At 38.1% G+C, this 16,951-nt stretch overlaps 1 protein-coding gene across 3 annotated transcripts in view; it reads left to right on the forward strand.

Moving 5' to 3' along the window:
- The window catches only part of PLCE1 (phospholipase C epsilon 1), a 161,125-nt gene extending 146,960 nt beyond the window's left edge, over positions 1-14,165 (forward strand). For 2 of the 3 annotated variants that reach the window (XM_075758259.1, XM_075758262.1), the window contains 11 exons: positions 901-1,032; positions 2,206-2,496; positions 3,273-3,436; positions 4,380-4,641; positions 5,550-5,668; positions 6,629-6,757; positions 7,513-7,722; positions 9,323-9,484; positions 9,652-9,870; positions 10,677-10,889; positions 11,887-14,165. In XM_075758259.1, the coding sequence (XP_075614374.1) occupies positions 901-1,032; positions 2,206-2,496; positions 3,273-3,436; positions 4,380-4,641; positions 5,550-5,668; positions 6,629-6,757; positions 7,513-7,722; positions 9,323-9,484; positions 9,652-9,870; positions 10,677-10,856 (1,868 nt within the window). In that variant the 3' untranslated portion in view covers positions 10,857-10,889; positions 11,887-14,165. Of the gene's footprint in view, positions 1-900; positions 1,033-2,205; positions 2,497-3,272; positions 3,437-4,379; positions 4,642-5,549; positions 5,669-6,628; positions 6,758-7,512; positions 7,723-9,322; positions 9,485-9,651; positions 9,871-10,676; positions 10,890-11,381; positions 11,516-11,886 lie in introns of those variants that run through there. The other variant, XM_075758261.1, reaches the window with a different exon arrangement.
- Positions 14,166-16,951: the final 2,786 nt, after the last annotated feature.

Genomic DNA, 16,951 nt, shown 5'->3' on the forward strand with positions numbered 1-16,951 from the left:
TCCCTCAGCTCACTGCTGTAGGCGTCAGAATAACTATCGTGTGTTTTGACTTCTACTTTAATTTTGGTCTGCCGTGTGCTCTCTCCAAGTCAACAGAAAGAAACTGACCTTAAGGGGGATTAAGTCTGTTTACTTCTCTGAGATTTAGGTCATGATTTTAATGATTATTTTGCTAGAATGAATGTTTGAATAATAGCTATACTAGAGCTTTCCAGCTCTACTTCTAGTACATACTGGCCGTTAAATGCTTAATGGATTTTGCACACCTACCATATTTCCCATCATTGAAATAAAAATTCTAAACAGAAGATAACTCTGAAAACATCTTGAGGTTAAACTGTTGAACCAACAGCATGTGGGCTTTTTCCTTTACATTATATCTTTAAATCATATTCTTGCAATTTTTTAATTATGTAGGTATCCTATCCTAGATGAATTCCATGATATTCACTACTGTAAAGATTTTCTGCTTCTGTAGAAAGGATTTTTTATTTTATTTTTAAAAATTATTCCAAGGATGAATATTTTGGGACTTTTACTGGAGATTTTTTTAGTACTAATTAGGACCATTTGATAATATGAGACAGAGCCACTACCTTCCTCAAGCCAAAAAGTAAAATGGAGAGAAGTTATATCACAGAGAGATAACTGTATATTGTATTTCTTCATATAAGTTTTTTATATACATTATATATAAACATACATAATATATACATATATAAAGGCATGTATGTATGTAAAGACGTTAAAATTAAATTATGGAGAAAAATACACTGCTTGCCCTGTGTACTATATAACAGGAGTATTCATGCCTTCAAAAATAATGTAAAATATGATGGAAAATGTCATGCCCTCTTGGTCATGTTTTTTGGCTCATTTATTTCACATTTATGGGAACAGGCTTGTCAACTCTAAACCCATCTGGCTCTAGCAGAGGAAAAGAAAGAAAAAGCAGGAAGTCCATTTTTGGCAACAATCCTGGCAGGCTGAGCCCTGGGGAGTCAGCTACTCTTGCCAAAGCATCTGGAAAAGGTAAAGTTAGCATCTTCTTTCACCAGTCACGTGGAATGACTCTGTGATCCAGCACATGTACCAGACCAAGTTGTTAAAGATCAAATACTTTACAATGTGTAAGATGTTGAACTTTGGAATGGTTTTTCATTAGAACAGCAGCTATTATAGTAACGCTATTATAACTGAAGCGTTGAGTGTGGAATGTTAAAATAGGATTACTTGGTCAGGAATATGAAGACCCTAATTCATAAATGATTCAAAACTAACATACGTTTTAAGTGATGTATCCTAAAGTTTGTATTTTGAAAGGTATGAAGGAACATTTTCAAAGTACAAATGGAAGACAGAACTGTTGGGCTGGATCCAGAAAAGGATTTTTAGTGTCTGAAGTAGGACTTAGTTGTCTAAAATTCAGCCAAGTCCAAATGTGTAATCGTGCAAGCACCCATGTTCCACCTTGGGGAGGTATTTAGATTCTGCAGGTGATTCAGTTTGTGAACTTGGAAATTGTACCTCTGCATACAGACAGATGTAAAAAAATAAAAAGAAAGTACAGAAAAGATTCTGGAGCAGGACGAGACTCAGATCCCCTGCCTTTCAGGGGAATGCCATAAACAGAAAGTTACAGAGTTGTACCCTTTCTTGTACCCATTTTCTGGCTCAAGGAATGTATTTTTTTCAGCCCAAGGGCATGGCTGCAGCTGACAGGGTAGATTCCCTTCTAGAGGCCAGTGTCCTAAAAATGAAGAAGTCTAGTGCCTACTTCTAAAGGATATAAGTATTTTGCTGCCTTTGTCCCCTAACCCTTACAGCCTCTGTAGACTGCCTGTTTGGAGACTTAGCAGATGGGTTTCAATCTTGCCTCCCTTCCTCATGTAAAATGTGTAAATGAGAAGAATGGAATTTTATTCCTTTATTTCATTCCGGCAAATGCCAATTAAGTATTTATTTATGAAAATGGTTGTTAGCACATCTAATCATGGTATCATTTCAATACTTAAACATTATGTTTCCTGTCGTGGATTGCTCTTACTGTCTAAGAAGGAATGTGACACACTGAGTAGTGTCATTTTGCAGGATCACCTTTTTCTACCATAACCAAAGTATGCACATATACTTCTGTAGAAAACATTGAATTTTTGGAGGCTCTGGATCTGCAGCTGTAACGTGAGGGTACTGTTTATTTTCCAGGTCCTTTTGATGTGATGCGGCAGACCTGGGAAGATCCTTGCATTCCTTACAACTCTCCAGCTTCTCTCAGTGCTATCATAAGGACACCCAAGTGCTACCATATCTCCTCGCTGAACGAGAATGCAGCCAAGCGGCTGTGCCGGCGGTACTCGCAGAAGCTGATCCAGCACACCACCTGTCAGCTCCTGAGGACCTACCCTGCTGCCACACGCATCGACTCCTCAAATCCCCATCCACTGATCTTCTGGCTCCATGGCGTACAGCTCGTGGCGCTTAACTACCAAACAGATGGTATGGGGACACAAATGGACATTTCAATACGTATTAAATGTGAAATAGGTCCTTAAACTGTGAGCTTGTATTCGATATTTACTTTTACGTGCTATCACGAGGGGATGCACCTGTCTGCGTGCCCCAGCACGAGCAGGTTCATACCATGACAATCTGGTCCTAGAAAGTAGCGATCCCAGAGTTCGGGAGCTTCATGCCAGTATAGCAGATCCCCTGATAGCACAGAAGTGCCCAGACAGCAACACCTTCCATTTTTATTTTATTGCTGAAGGCTGTTGTTTGCCCCCAGTTCAAGTAGCTGTTATCCCTTTCTGATAATTTCAAGTATAAAAAGGTACTGAACTATTTTTTTACTTAGAAGTGCCGCCTTGGATGCTGGTTTAATGTGGATCAAAACATTTTTGGGCCATTTTCTATCCTGTCTTGTGTTCCTTCACCTTCTCAATGGGGGATCCATTAGGTCATCTACAAAGCTATATAGTCAATGCTTTTTCATTCTGCAGTTCAGGGCAAATACCTAGAAACTTCTCAGAGAATAGGTGCAGGCAAGCCCTACAGTTGGATAAAGATAATGGAAAGGGATAGAATGGACTATTCTTAGAGTTTTGTGTAATTAAGTATTGGATACATAAATTACAGCTATCTCTGAAAAACAAGAATAAATTGATAGTACACGACTAAAATAAACCAAAAATAATTAAAACATGTCTTTACTGTTAAAGTTTTTCCATTGTACCATTGCTCTTTGTCAGTTTTGACTGCCTTAACTTTCACAGATCTTCCTCTGCAACTTAATGCAGCGATGTTTGAGGCCAATGGCGGCTGTGGATATGTTTTGAAACCTCCTGTTCTGTGGGATAAAAATTGTTCAATGTACCAGCAGTTTTGTCCATTAGAAAGAGATCTTGATAATAAGGAGCCAGCTATATATTCTTTAACAGTAAGTACATTAAAAAGGAATTTCGTGCAGCCAAACAGATAGCAGTAGACAATGTTTAACTACAGTAATCAGCATTACAGTCATGCCTCTGTATGAAAAGATTGAACCTTTAATTGTTGCTTGTGCATCTGAAGGTCAGCATAACTAACAGAAATTGGAAGTGGAAGGAGCAAATAATTGTCTTTATTTTATTTTGTTGGCTGGTTTGTATCCATAGTTACTTCCACTGTTGCCTTCACAATATTTGTCGAAACCCATTCTGAAAGCATTTTCCCTGGGACTACACAACTGTGTAAAATTATACATGTGCCTGGATGTTTCACAGGTTTGTGAACACTTGAGAAGCTACACAAAAAGCCATTATGAAAAGCTGTACTGAATCTTAAAGAAATATTTTTAAAAGTTATATAATAAGATATATAATTCGTGGATTTATGGCCAAAAAAAATGTATTCTAAGAAGCTAGTCCCTTCCAGGAAGGGTTTCAGAAAAGTGAGATTCATAAGAATCAAAATTCTCCCAGCTGTGGTAATTGCACACCCAATTCTTGTGTTGTGTATGCCAAAGCAAGCCAGAGGTCAGTGCCATCACCGCAGAGTAATGGAGAAGAAAATTTGATCCTTTTTGACTATGTTACTGGTACATTCCTTCTGGATTAACTTTCAGATGCCTCAAATGGCTATGCTCATGATGTATAGCTTTTTTTTTCAGAGGAAAGATACTGTAGCAACGGCATTGGCAGAGGGGTAGGGACGGCATTGAAGCAGCTCCGCTTCTGAAATTACTGCCCTGGCAATTACAGAAGTAGGGGAGCATTGTAATTAAATCAGCATGTAAACAAAATCTGCTTAGGAGTGTGATAAACAATATTTAGCTGAGCTAATCGTGACAAGTAAAAGAATTACTCCATTAATTGTTTTCTCTGTGTATTCCTCGGCTTCAGATTGTGTCCGGACAGAATGTCTGCCCTAGCAATAGCATGGGCAGTCCGTGCATTGAAATCGATGTGCTGGGGATGCCTCTGGATAGCTGCCATTTCCGGACGAAGCCCATTCATCGCAACACACTCAACCCCATGTGGAATGAACAGTTCCTTTTCCGGGTTCACTTCGAAGATTTGGTCTTTCTTCGGTTTGCAGTTGTTGAAAATAACAGCTCAGCTGTAACAGCTCAGAGAATCATTCCCCTAAAAGCTCTAAAAAGAGGTACAGTATAGTTCGTAGTGACACCCTATACCAAAATGGTCCAGCAGATTCCTGGACTGAATCCTGCCGGAGGGATATTTTTAATCAGCTGGTTGCATTTTTCTAGAGGAGACAGGGAGCAAATATCAGACAACATACTTTGCCCTGGCAGTACGATGCAGATCTAATCGACTCCCTGGGAGCTGGAGGCTGCCCAGTGACTTTGTAAGAGGTCAGATCTTGTGCTGTTGCAGAAACTGGGGCATTCTGAACGCAGGTGCTCCGATCCCGAGCTGTGGCTGTGAGGTTGTGTTCACCTTGAGACTTGCAGCTCCCTTAGGAAGTGTGGAGTGGTTTCGCTCCCTGCCACAGTTGTCCTTTGCCCAAGAAACTGCTGCAACTGGTGATCACTGGGCAGAGGGGAACCGCACTTCTTGCAGCTGTGGCTGGAGGAGAGGAGAAGGAAGAGTGAAAAAAGGCGAGAGAGAGATTAGGAAGCATCATTAATTCTGTGACACCTGCGGGAGGGAGCTTCCTTATTGCCAGCAGCTCCTCAGCAGAAGGGTAAAAATACTTTCATGTTCGCTTTGTGCCACTGTAACATGCAACAATCTTAGCATATGAGGAGATGTGGCCATAGACATGCATTTTCCCAGCGAGAATTTGTCCTCATTTCATTCATATTCTAATATTTAGCTGTTTCATGTATGAATATATTGAATGTTATGGCAAAACAAAGGTAGGCAGCTATATGAGCCGCTCAGCATTTGGGTTACACTGTTGTACAGACAAAGAGTGTTAATGCAGTGTTCTTACAGTGCTTTAAATACTATAGGTGTCACAAATTGTAGCTATAAATATAGCAAATCTGAGTTTTCCATTTATAAGACTTGTGGCAAAGTACTTACAGAAGGGTTTTTTCTCTTTAGGCTATAGACATGTCCAACTCCATAACCTGCACAATGAAGCATTAGAAATTTCTAGTTTATTCATAAACAGTCGGAGGATGGAAGAAAGTCCCTCTGGAAACACTCTGCCTGCATCTATGGTAATTTAATTATCTTTTTGTGAATGCCATGTATTCTTGTCTTAATGACTACTATGGTCTGAAGACTTCTAGAACCAGACTGTTCAAAGATCTTAGCCCCTAAACCTGCACATTTTTCAGAAGTACCTTGATATGCCTAATTCTTTTTGGCTTTGGTGGAAGTAAGGTTCCCCCACCTGGCTGAAACTGTGGGAGGGTAAATCTTTTCAAAGGCTTTTGGTGTATTTAGGTATAGCACGAGAACTCCTGTGCTGGAGAAGGAGTGAGGTTGAGCAGTAAGGTTTAGAGCTGCCTCATGCATTCCTTTATACATGAATCATAAGCAATACATTTGGGATAGAAAAGAAAGATACAAATTACCAACAACTTTGAAATAATGACAGTAAAATTGAATTCTATTACATGAAAAGATGGAGTCTGTATTTGCATAAATACATACATATTTATGTAAGTGTATGTGTGCACATCTATATGCTTATATGTGCAGCAGATGTGTTGCAGATGTTACCATCCTGTGAACACGTGCCGAACACATATCTTAGTGAATTACTAGCGCAGAAAGGAAGAACATAAATGGTTTGGAGGGTAAAGCAAAGCTATAAATTTTCATCCAGTAATTTGTACCCTGAATCCAAATAGTCTGAGCTCATCTAGAATGCAGATAGTAAGCGATGGAGGTCTACCCTTTGTTCAGTGGCAGTTTATGTACTCTCACTGGAAAACTTCCTTTTTCTTCTTTCTCTTCAGCTTCAAGGTAGGATGAGGTGGGGTCTTTTGGGGGCTTGGTTTGTTGGGGTGTTTTTAATGGCTTGATCTATAGTGTGAGAGACATGTTATTAGCTGGATAGCTTTGCTCTGTCAAGGTCCTTACAACTTGTGTGTACAGTTTCTTTTAAGCAACCTAAAAATAATGTGCCTGCTTAGAAACGTTTGGTAACCTGTTGAATGTTGTCTGAACAGTTGTTTGGCACGGGGGAAAGGAAGGCTGCTGTAACTTACAAAGTGACAATTCATGGAATTCCAGGCCCAGAGCCTTTCACTGTTTTTAATGTAAGTGGGGGGACCACGGCTGCACAGCTTCTCCATCAGGTAAGTTGCCTGCTGAATTGCAGACTCTAATTGCAAGAATCCACGCTAACATCACTCTGGACATTCATCTCCCTGCATTTCTCACATGCGGGGTCATTGTTGTTCATTCATCACAGCAAGGAGGTGCTTTAGAAATGTATTACTGTGGAATTAATTAGATTGCAAAAGCAGAGTATCATTGGTGAAATCTTCCCAATTTTGGCTTCAGAGAATGGGTCTATCATCTTAGAGCATATTCCCTATTAGTATTTTAATATTTAGGCATATGCAGATGAGAAAAACAATCTTTCTGACCCACAGAAGCAGTGGGCTGTCCTTACAACAAGGACAAACATTTCTGCACAATTCTTTGAAGCTGAGCACCATAGGAATACCGAGTAAAAGTCTGAGGGCTAAGTTCATGAGTAGAAAAACCAGTTAACTCAACAGGGTTTGTTATTCTAGCAGTGGGAAAAGACTGTACTGTCCTGGGATTATGAATAAATTGTCTGGCCAGCCAAACAGGACAGAAATAAGCTTAAATAGTACTGCCTTGTCTGGAATAGTTGAACTGCGTGGCTAGGCTAAAGAGAACAGTACATTACCCTGGAGTAAAATATCTGGATAATAAATAGCACATCAGAAATCTTGCCTGCGCTATCAGAATAGTTATTGATTCTTAAAGCTTCTTTATTCATTCTCATTTCTAACTACTATTTATGCAGTGATTATATTTAGTATTCTAATTGCTGCGTGTTTATTGTGGTCTGTCTTAGCTCTTGGCTACCACAAAAGGCACCGAGTCATGTGCTGCAGACTATTTTCTGATGGAAGAGAAAAGTTTTATATCTAAAGAAAAGAGCGAATGCAGAAAACCACCATTCCAGAGAGTAATTGGTCCTGACGAAGGGCTAGTGCAGCTTTTGAACAGTTGGTTCCCAGAAGAAGGATATGTTGGAAGGATTATCTTTAAAACCCGAGAGGAAGTAAGTCTGTTTTAGATAAATTGTTATTTACAAAGGTAGCTAAAAATAGCTGTTTGGACCAGGAAACAAAAGGGTGCAGTATTTGTTTCGCTACTTGGTGAGTAACATCCATGCTGTGTACATGATTTAAAACCAAACATAACTCTTGAGTGAGCACAACCAGACTTTACACCCCTGTGTGACACCGACTTCACACAGCTCTAGGATCAGCTATGTGATGTTTAATCATTATCGCTTGCTCAACAGTTTGATGCTACTAGCTTACTGTTTTGACTGATAGATCTAAGTGTAAATCTAGATTTTGATGTGATAATATAAAGAAATAAGGATAATAGTTAATATCAAAGGATGACAGATAATGGAACTCCAGACTACAGTTATCAGTTTAGATGTCAGCAACTTCTTCTCTGCTAAGAAAAATTAGAAAGGATTTTAATACTAAGTCTAAAAAACCTCAAAGGCTGATTATCAATGATAGCCTAAAAGAATGAAATAGGGGATTTCTTGTAATTTAAAGGAGGAAGATGGAGCAATTACTTCAGTTTAAACTGAGCAAAACATCCACAGCTTGAAAATATGCTAGTGCCCAGGCTTGTGAGAGAGAAACACAAAAGCAGGAAAAAGACACTTTAACTATCTCATTTTCAGAGGCTCTTCCTTTGGTCAGTTCAGCATATAATAATGCTTGCTTAGTCTGAACATAGTAATGTGTGTACATATATGTTAATACACACAGATTTTCCATATACAAATGACAGAGATCCTCTGGGATCCTTTAAAATGGAAAAAAAAATAAAAATTAACTGATTATTTTAATACAACTTTTGATAAAGCTTCAACTTGACCAATTGCCATTATATTGTGCAAATCCGTATTTTGTTTTCCTCTATTTCTGATATTTGGAGCAAAAATTACTGGGTAGACATTTGTTTGTGGAAATAGTAGCCTACTTAATTCAGCTGACTGCAACGCTTACTTTGTAAGTGTACGTGACCACAAATGTGTCACTGCCAAACCCCATTCTTTCAGAAAACATGTCTTACCATATGTGAAAATTATGCTGTAGATTTGTCCTGTGATGTTAGTACCTCAAAGCGTTAGCTGTGATTTTGAGCCTTTCTGCAGACAGCAGCCTCAGATCTTGGAGCAAGAGATTTCCATGGAAAAACAAGGAGTGGGTCCATGTGTAGGGTGCGCTACACAGCCTATGTTTGCAGCTTAGGAATTCAAGCTGTGTCACAAGGGGCTAGAGAGAAATGCATTACCTGAGAGAAGGTGCGGGGAGGCGTTCTATCTGAGATCTGCCCCAGTCACAGAGCCTGGAAAAGTGATTTATGTGATCATTTGTGCATAATGTGGTACATGCATATGTCTCCATGCCTTGCCTACTATGAGAGGTATTTCAGACACTGATTTTAGAAGCAGAGGTATTTATTGTTAGCAATAGTGACTGGTCAAAACTCTTAGACAACTTGCATTTAATGAAGTGGAGCTGGGGTAACAGCAGTCTCCAGTTTTCATATGATAAAAACCTTTTGTGACCACCAGCTATTAGTGACCTCTCTGAAGTAAATGAATTTGGCTCTCCTATTTTCTATAGAATTTAAACGAGAGAAACTCCTTTCAAGAAGCAAAGGAAGATGCAGCCATCAGCTCTGAGGATGACAGTTTCTTTGTTCAGGTACACGATGTCTCCCCAGAGCAACCACGCACTGTCATCAAAGCTCCCCGCTTCAGCACAGCTCAGGATGTCATACAGCAGGTAAGCAGCATGTAACCATTCAGTAGGCCTGTAGTGTGTACGGTGGAGGTTGGTTTCACACAAGGTAAGGTAGGGTTTGCTCTCACCACTAGCTGAGGAATCAGTTCAGTAACCTAGATCTGAGGAACGCCTTTTTTTTTTTTGGTTTTTTTTCTGCTTTTAAACAGACTCTTTGCAAAGCCAAATACTCCTACAGCATTTTGAGCAATCCAAATCCAAGTGATTACGTGCTTTTGGAAGAGGTGACAAAAGAGCCAGCAAACAAAAAGTCCTCGACATCGAAACCATCTCAGAGGATTCTCTCTGATCAGGAGTGTGTGTTTCAGGCCCAAAGCAAGTGGAAGGGAGCAGGAAAATTTATCCTTAAACTCAAAGAACAGGTCCAGGTAACATATTAAGTACTTTGTGGCTGGTTTTACAGATGGTGTATCATCAGCTTAATGGGAAGCTACTTTCAGTGGGGAGGAGACATGACTGGCATGAGGCTGAGTGGGCAAAAGAGATGACAACAAAAAGCAGATTCCTCTTTTCTCTGCACCTCTCTTTTTTTTTTCTTTGCAAAACTGCATCAGTTACATCCAGCAACATCCAGCAACATGATTCCCTTGAAGCCTGCAAATCCTGTCATAACTTTTATCTTTTGCTACCAGCTTTCTGTTTTTCAAAATCCACTGGCTGTGCATGCCCTGCTCCCATCATGGTAAAGCAGGACTATTCAAATGGGCAGAACTTAAAAACTACCTGAAGAAAGTCTCCTTTATTCCTGCCCAGTGAACATGTTGGTCTGTTGCTTTATCTCAGGCTTTGGGAAATGGCAGGAATGAAGTATGTGCCTGCTGGGAGAAGGAGCCGTGTTCTCCTTTCCAGCTGATGCCACCAATCCACAGCACTTGTTGCTTTGAAGTAGCTGTGTCATAAGCACAGATTTTATACAAGTTAATACCAAATTTCCTAAATGTATCTTTGGCAATGCATAACTTTCAATAACTTTATTCAGAACAATTGGAAGAATGTGCTTGGCTATGAAAGCCCAGCCATGCTGAATTACAGAAGGGAAATAGGTTAGAAATGAGAAATTTCTAACTTGCCTGCTTAGAAATAGGTTTAGGTGGTTTCATATTAATTCCATATTTCAGAGCTAACAACAGCCTGTTAAACCACTTCTATGATCTGATGTACTCTTTTTTTACAGGCAGCACGAGATGACAAAAGAAAAGGCATTTCCTTTACCAGTGAACTGAAGAAGTTAACCAAGTCAAGCAAGCAGTACCGGGGATTCATATCTCCACCTCTGCAGGTCTTGCCGGACAATCCACAGAGCAAGGATGAAAGGTCTGCTTGCGGTCTGACTTTTGGTGACGTGATGGAGTAAAACCCACCACTGCCTGCAGTATGGTCTGGTCAGGTACGAGATACTGATTCTAACTCTGAGCAATCATTTAATACATGATATACAGAGTATGTTTTTCAAAGTTGTAGTTGGTTAAAGCACAGTGAGGTACAAGGGACTGACAAAGACCCATGAAAGCCTCACCCATTGGTGTGCCCAGGCACAGTAATGCCAGCAAGGGCTCCAGTTATTTATTATGCCATTTGCTACTGAAAATCAGAATGGTGTGAAGACTGGCATTTCACCTGCTTTCTCCGCCCATTTGAAAAACAAAACCAAAATGTCACATCCTGGTTGATTTTACAGTGCGCATTTTAATCAACTGACTGTGCTTAATTAACAATGTCCTGTAACTCTTTTGCTGTGGGCCAAAATAAATAGAAGTATCCCGTAGAGCTTTTGTTATTTTTTTAATAAATGCATGTAATAGTCACCAGGATGGACGATCTCCTTTTTAGCTAAAACAAGTTTATAATGTTAACTTCTCTCTGTGGATTTTTTTTCCAGAAATGTTTAAACATTTTTACTATCCTTTCTGAATTTCTTCCATCTTGCTTGACTCAAAACAACAAATGAAATACACAACATAAAACTGTCCTGTTTATATGAAGACAGTGCACGTAGCTTGCCCACCAATAGGTATTTGCATAGTGCTACTACAGCTCATGGTAAATGAAGAAAATCTTTTTCAGTGTTGATAATCCCATCTCATGTATGGCCAATTTACATTTTTCTTTCCTCATGCACCTAATTATTAAAGCGTTCTTTGACATGCACTGCCATACTACTGCTCAATCATTAAATTAACAGAATTCAAATAATATTTCAAATATGAAGGGACAAATGATACGTTCTTTCTAGGCTACTATAAAATCCCTAAATCATCAAAACAATCTGAATTCAAGAAAAGCAAAGTAAATCATGCAAAGATCCGAGTCACATTCCCTCTTCTTCTGCATTTGTTCTTTCATTTTTTGAAAACTGGAATTTACATCACCAAATCCTTCTGCAGTGCCTTTGAAGGAACCTGCTGTGGTCTGACCTGGTCAGCCCTCGTGTGCCCTGGGCTATGGATGCTTAATCCAGGCAATGCTGCTGGGTTAACATCCAGAATCTGGGAATCCTAAGTGGGATGGCGTAGATTGGAAAGATGCCTGTCAGCTCTTGGAAGAATCTCCTCTTCCCATATCTTCACATCTGCAGATTCTCGATGGGCAGATGAAGTTTTCTTGGACTGTACATTGTAAACAAACGTGTCGTCGCCCTCTCCTTTTTAAACAAAGGATAATTTTAGCTAGATGCTTCTAGGGAAACTGAAGGCAGAGACTCAGAATGTTCTTTTATGTGTATTATATTAAAATAATGCACTTTTACCTGAAGATTTCTTGTTAAACACTGTGTTAAGTGACTGTAAAGAGATTTAAATATACTGTAACTTCCTTTGCCTATCTGTTTAACTTTGGTGAATATACACAAAACACTCAAATTATTTATGGTTTATCTACTTTAACAAAATAATGTACAATAGCTAAATACACCTAACTGGTAGTGATACTTTGACAAGGAACAACATTTTCTTCTTATAAATTCTAGTTTTCAAGGCTTGTGTTTAAAGAAAGAATATTTATTAACATGTTCCAAAGTACATGCTATTGTTATTGTATAATATATTTATCATATACTACTTTTTAGAAAATGCAGAATTTTTACCTCTCTCTGGATTTAGAGGAAAAAATGTTTGGACTTTTCTGGTGGTTTCTTTTCAGCACAAGACATTTAATGCCCAAGCCTGACCAAAGTCGTAACAATGCATTGAAAAATATAATTAACATTTCAAAATTTTGAATTCAAAGTACATTTTTCTATACAGTCAGGAAATGTCTTTTTCCTTGTCTGTTAAACCCAGAGAGTATAAAGAATGCTTACACTATAACTCTTGACATTTTTGTTTACATAGAAACACTGTTGTAAAGTTTTATGTTTGCTGAATTCATCTTTTGATATTTAAGTTAGTTGTGGTTGTGTCTTTTTTTTTTTTTTCATGGGAGTTCATGTGCTTAGCTAGTTAAAACAATCCATACCTACTTACAGGGGCACAACTGAATGATACAATTGCTGAAATCAGTCATCCCTTTCATTTCACACAAGAAGTGCATCTGTGGTGAATAAATTGCTTTGCACACATTTTGTCTCCCTAGACCAATCCCTAAACAAAGCATTGCAGTTACCTGGTGTGACTAAATCAAGAAATCCACGAATACAAGAGGTGATTCATGCACTCTGTTATTCCACATCAGCTTCAGGACTTGAGCACAAAACGCTGCTGCTCCTGAGAGAGAAGCTGCATCAGGCAAAGGATAAAAGAGCAGTGTAACTAAAAGGAGGTTGACTTTTGCTAGGATGAAAGGAAGGAAGTTACAGGCAGTAGTCCTATGACAACACCCCACCCTCCCCACCCCCCTCCCAGTAATTAGAAAATGAAGTGAAAGACAGCAAAGTCATTAATTGCCATATAAACAAGCAGACAGAACCTGCATTCTGTCACCAGAAGCTATGAAGTCTTTCACTAAACACTACAGAAAATTCCTATAAAGTAACCATTAACAAAGCAAAAAAGTGCCCTCTTGAGGTCATTTCCAGCTTCCAGGGAAAATCACTACAGAAACACAAAAAAAAAGTCAAATTTCCCTGTGGCATATCTTCCCAGAGACCATGAACTTCCCACTGCTTATCATGATCCAATTAAAAACCCCAACCATGTCCTAGCTCAGCCTCTTCACTCACGCATTGCCACTCCTCTCACCCTGCCCTGCCTCAATGGCATATACGTAGTTTAAGACTGACACCAAGTAAAACGTGAGAAGTGACAACTTACCTATCATTTTATATCCATAGTTTACTTTGGAATTACTGGGAAATACTTACATCAACTTACTGCACAATTGAACTAATGCCAACTTTTTTTTAAATGTTAGTTTCAGTCTTTTGTTTCAACACAGTAGCAATTCCATATCACTAAGATTTTTTTTTTTTCTTTTGGTGTTTTTATGGCATTTTAGAAACAATACTTACTTTCCTGTAGAGTTTCCCCTTATCTGCTTCACCTTTTTTTGTGTGTGTGTTATATTCAGCAGCACTGAAAATAAAATTCTTAACGCCACCTATAGTATCATACTAGGCTGGAAGACACACTTGCTGATTCATTAGATTCAACATATAGAAAGTTCTTTCTTACACCTCTGTTGTCATCCACCAATGGTTTTCTGTCACATAGATTAAAAAAAAACAAAACACAACAAACCACAAACTACAAAACAAACCCCAAAATACCCTTGGGACACTAGCCATGTCACATTGTGTAACACAGGTCTAACACTAGCCTGAAGTCTAGTGACAATTTAAAAACAGTAGTTTTGTACTATTTCTGCTAATACAGTAAGTTTCTTGGTGTAGGCGTAGTTTATTAATGTATCTTCCTCCTCAATCAAAGTCTAAAGCTGCATTTGCTGCTGTTTATCACAGTGAAATACAGCAAAATATATGGCTTTCCATTAAAAACCCCCAACTGTATATGCATGCAGACATCTGGATTTGTGTAAGGCTAATTACACTGTTCCAGTATTTTTGTTAATATATAATTTAATTTCAAGTTTTAGGTATTGGTAAATAGCAGCGTGAACTATTGTTGGTGAAACATGGTACATTTTGGGGTGAAGTTGGAAGGGAATACAGTATCCTTCCCTTCAAAAAAATACACCACCACTTGAAGCATTAAACAGGTTTTGGGTTTTTGGTTTTTTTGGTTGTTTCTTTTTTTTTTGTTAACTTCTGTGAAAGCCCAGTTAAACAGATTTCACATGCTGAGTTATTTTAATAGGAAAGTTTATTCTGCTTAGCCACAGATTTGATTTCTGCAGGAATACCTGCCCACACATTCCTATGACAAGACTGACAAAATAACTTTGTCCCTTTTTGTGCTTTTGGCTGGGCAAAGACATCAATTAGGAAAATACATTCATTTTTTTATGTTACAAACTATTTACAGGAAGCAGCTTCCAGGATAAAGTTTGAGAGAAAGGAATGTAAATAATCAACACTTTCCAGAAACATGCAGTCTCTGAGAGGTAGCAGGCCTCACAATGAACAGTTTACAGGTGGAAATCTCACACTCTGTTGCCTATTGACAAAAATACAGCGGTATTTTGTTCTATACTGTTTTAAAACCAGTTAATTTTTTTACCTATTTTTCTTGCATAGCATGTGCTGCTTGCCATGGTGTGACTGTACAGAAGTTGGGCAGCCATGGACCCTGGCCCAGCTGCAGTAGAACTCAGTTTGCAGGAGCTGGGGCACACCAGGAGGTACTTCCTACCTCCTCAAGGCTTCCTGGTGTGTTTTACTGATCCCAAGTTTAGCAGTTAGAAGAATAAAAAATACTTTCTCAGTTTTCATTTTTAAAACCTAGTCACATTATTGTTATTACTACAAATATTAATAGACAAAGTATCTCAATAGCCATCTTTAGAAAGCCATCTGCTTTTAGAAATCACATGCTTTCAAGAATTAAAGACTTTAACATGGAAATATCTAAATATTTCAAGAACACATTCTCTTACAGTCATAGTTTGTCTTTCAAAAAGAACTTGCTGGTAGCTTTACATTTCAGTGAAAGGTTGAGTCTGCAGCTTCTGCAACTGAACTGGCTGTTGTGCTTCAGCTAACATTTGGGTTTTATTCACTGGCCGTTACTAGTCCACTATTAAACTCAGTTTACTTTTAGGGTAGCCCACTAAATGTAACAATGGTGGTATTTTTCCTCCTGTCTGTGATTAAGTATTTTGTAACTTCAATAGTGATAGACATTTGACAGAGTTAGCAAATTAAACACAAATAAATAGCAGTAAATAGATTTTGCTCCAATATAAGTATAGGTTATTTCAGAATGACTTAGTTGGTACAGTTGTCTTCCTCTGCCTCTTAGAGCATGTCAAAGTATTCTGACAATGCAACATCACTATGTGCCAGTCTTTACATTGTTTGGAAACTATGTAAAATGAACAATTTTAAAAGTGATTTTTCCACCTGGACTATTTTCTCTCTGCTGACTTGAAGAATAAACTTGTATTTGTATATGTTGTAAAAAAAATAAATGGTTTAAGATGTTCACTCTTTCCTTTTGCCTTCCTGAACAGACAAAGTACTGGCAAATGTCCCGCCTGGAATTTTTCAGAATTTAAATCACATCCGTATTTGCAATCATTTAGCAACTAAAAAGAACTATTCAAAAGCTATGGGAATGGAAACCTAAACAGAAAGAAACACATGTATTACCACCAATATTATGTAGGTAGTTTTGTAATCTACATAGTAAAACATGTATTTTCTAATCCATTAATAGGTAGATATTTATTCCAAAAATGTTTCTGAATTTATGTTTAACTAATTGAAATTTAGTGAAATTGTCTGATTACATGTTTTTAGTATTACTAAAATAAAAATAAATTACTTATAAAAGTATCTAATAACCATAAATGAGGTTGAAGGACTAAAAACTCTAGAGAAAAAGAAGTATTTTCTGATTACTATAAGGAGGTTAGCGAGTTGAACAAAAGCTTTACAAAACTTACAAGTATTATTATCACATCATAGACTACATACACTACAAAAATGTATTAGCTGCCCAGCCAGGGACAGTCCACTGCACTTCCCTGTAGAGTGAATTCACATAAAGCCAACAGTCATTTTTAAGTTATTAAAATTTATTAAGTTTATTAAAATATTTTAAGTCATGTATTTTACTTACTGTTTGTGAAGCCAACATGCAGCTGAAAATGGATTCTAAACCAACCAGGCAACAACTAATATTTGGGGAACAAGGAGAAAATGACTTCAAAAGGTAAAAAAAAAAGATCAGTTCTTACCTTGAATTTGTCTAATATTCTTGACAGCGATGGTTTATTGAAGACATTGTAATAGAGCATTCAATCATGATGCTAGTTCAGAACTGGAATTCAGTAATCTCAATTTGACAAGACCAAGATTTCATCAAAGGAAAGTAAAACTCACCAAATGCAAAA

This window comes from Balearica regulorum, chromosome 7 (genome assembly GCF_011004875.1).
Source record: "Balearica regulorum gibbericeps isolate bBalReg1 chromosome 7, bBalReg1.pri, whole genome shotgun sequence".
Taxonomy (NCBI): Eukaryota; Metazoa; Chordata; class Aves; order Gruiformes; family Gruidae; genus Balearica; species Balearica regulorum.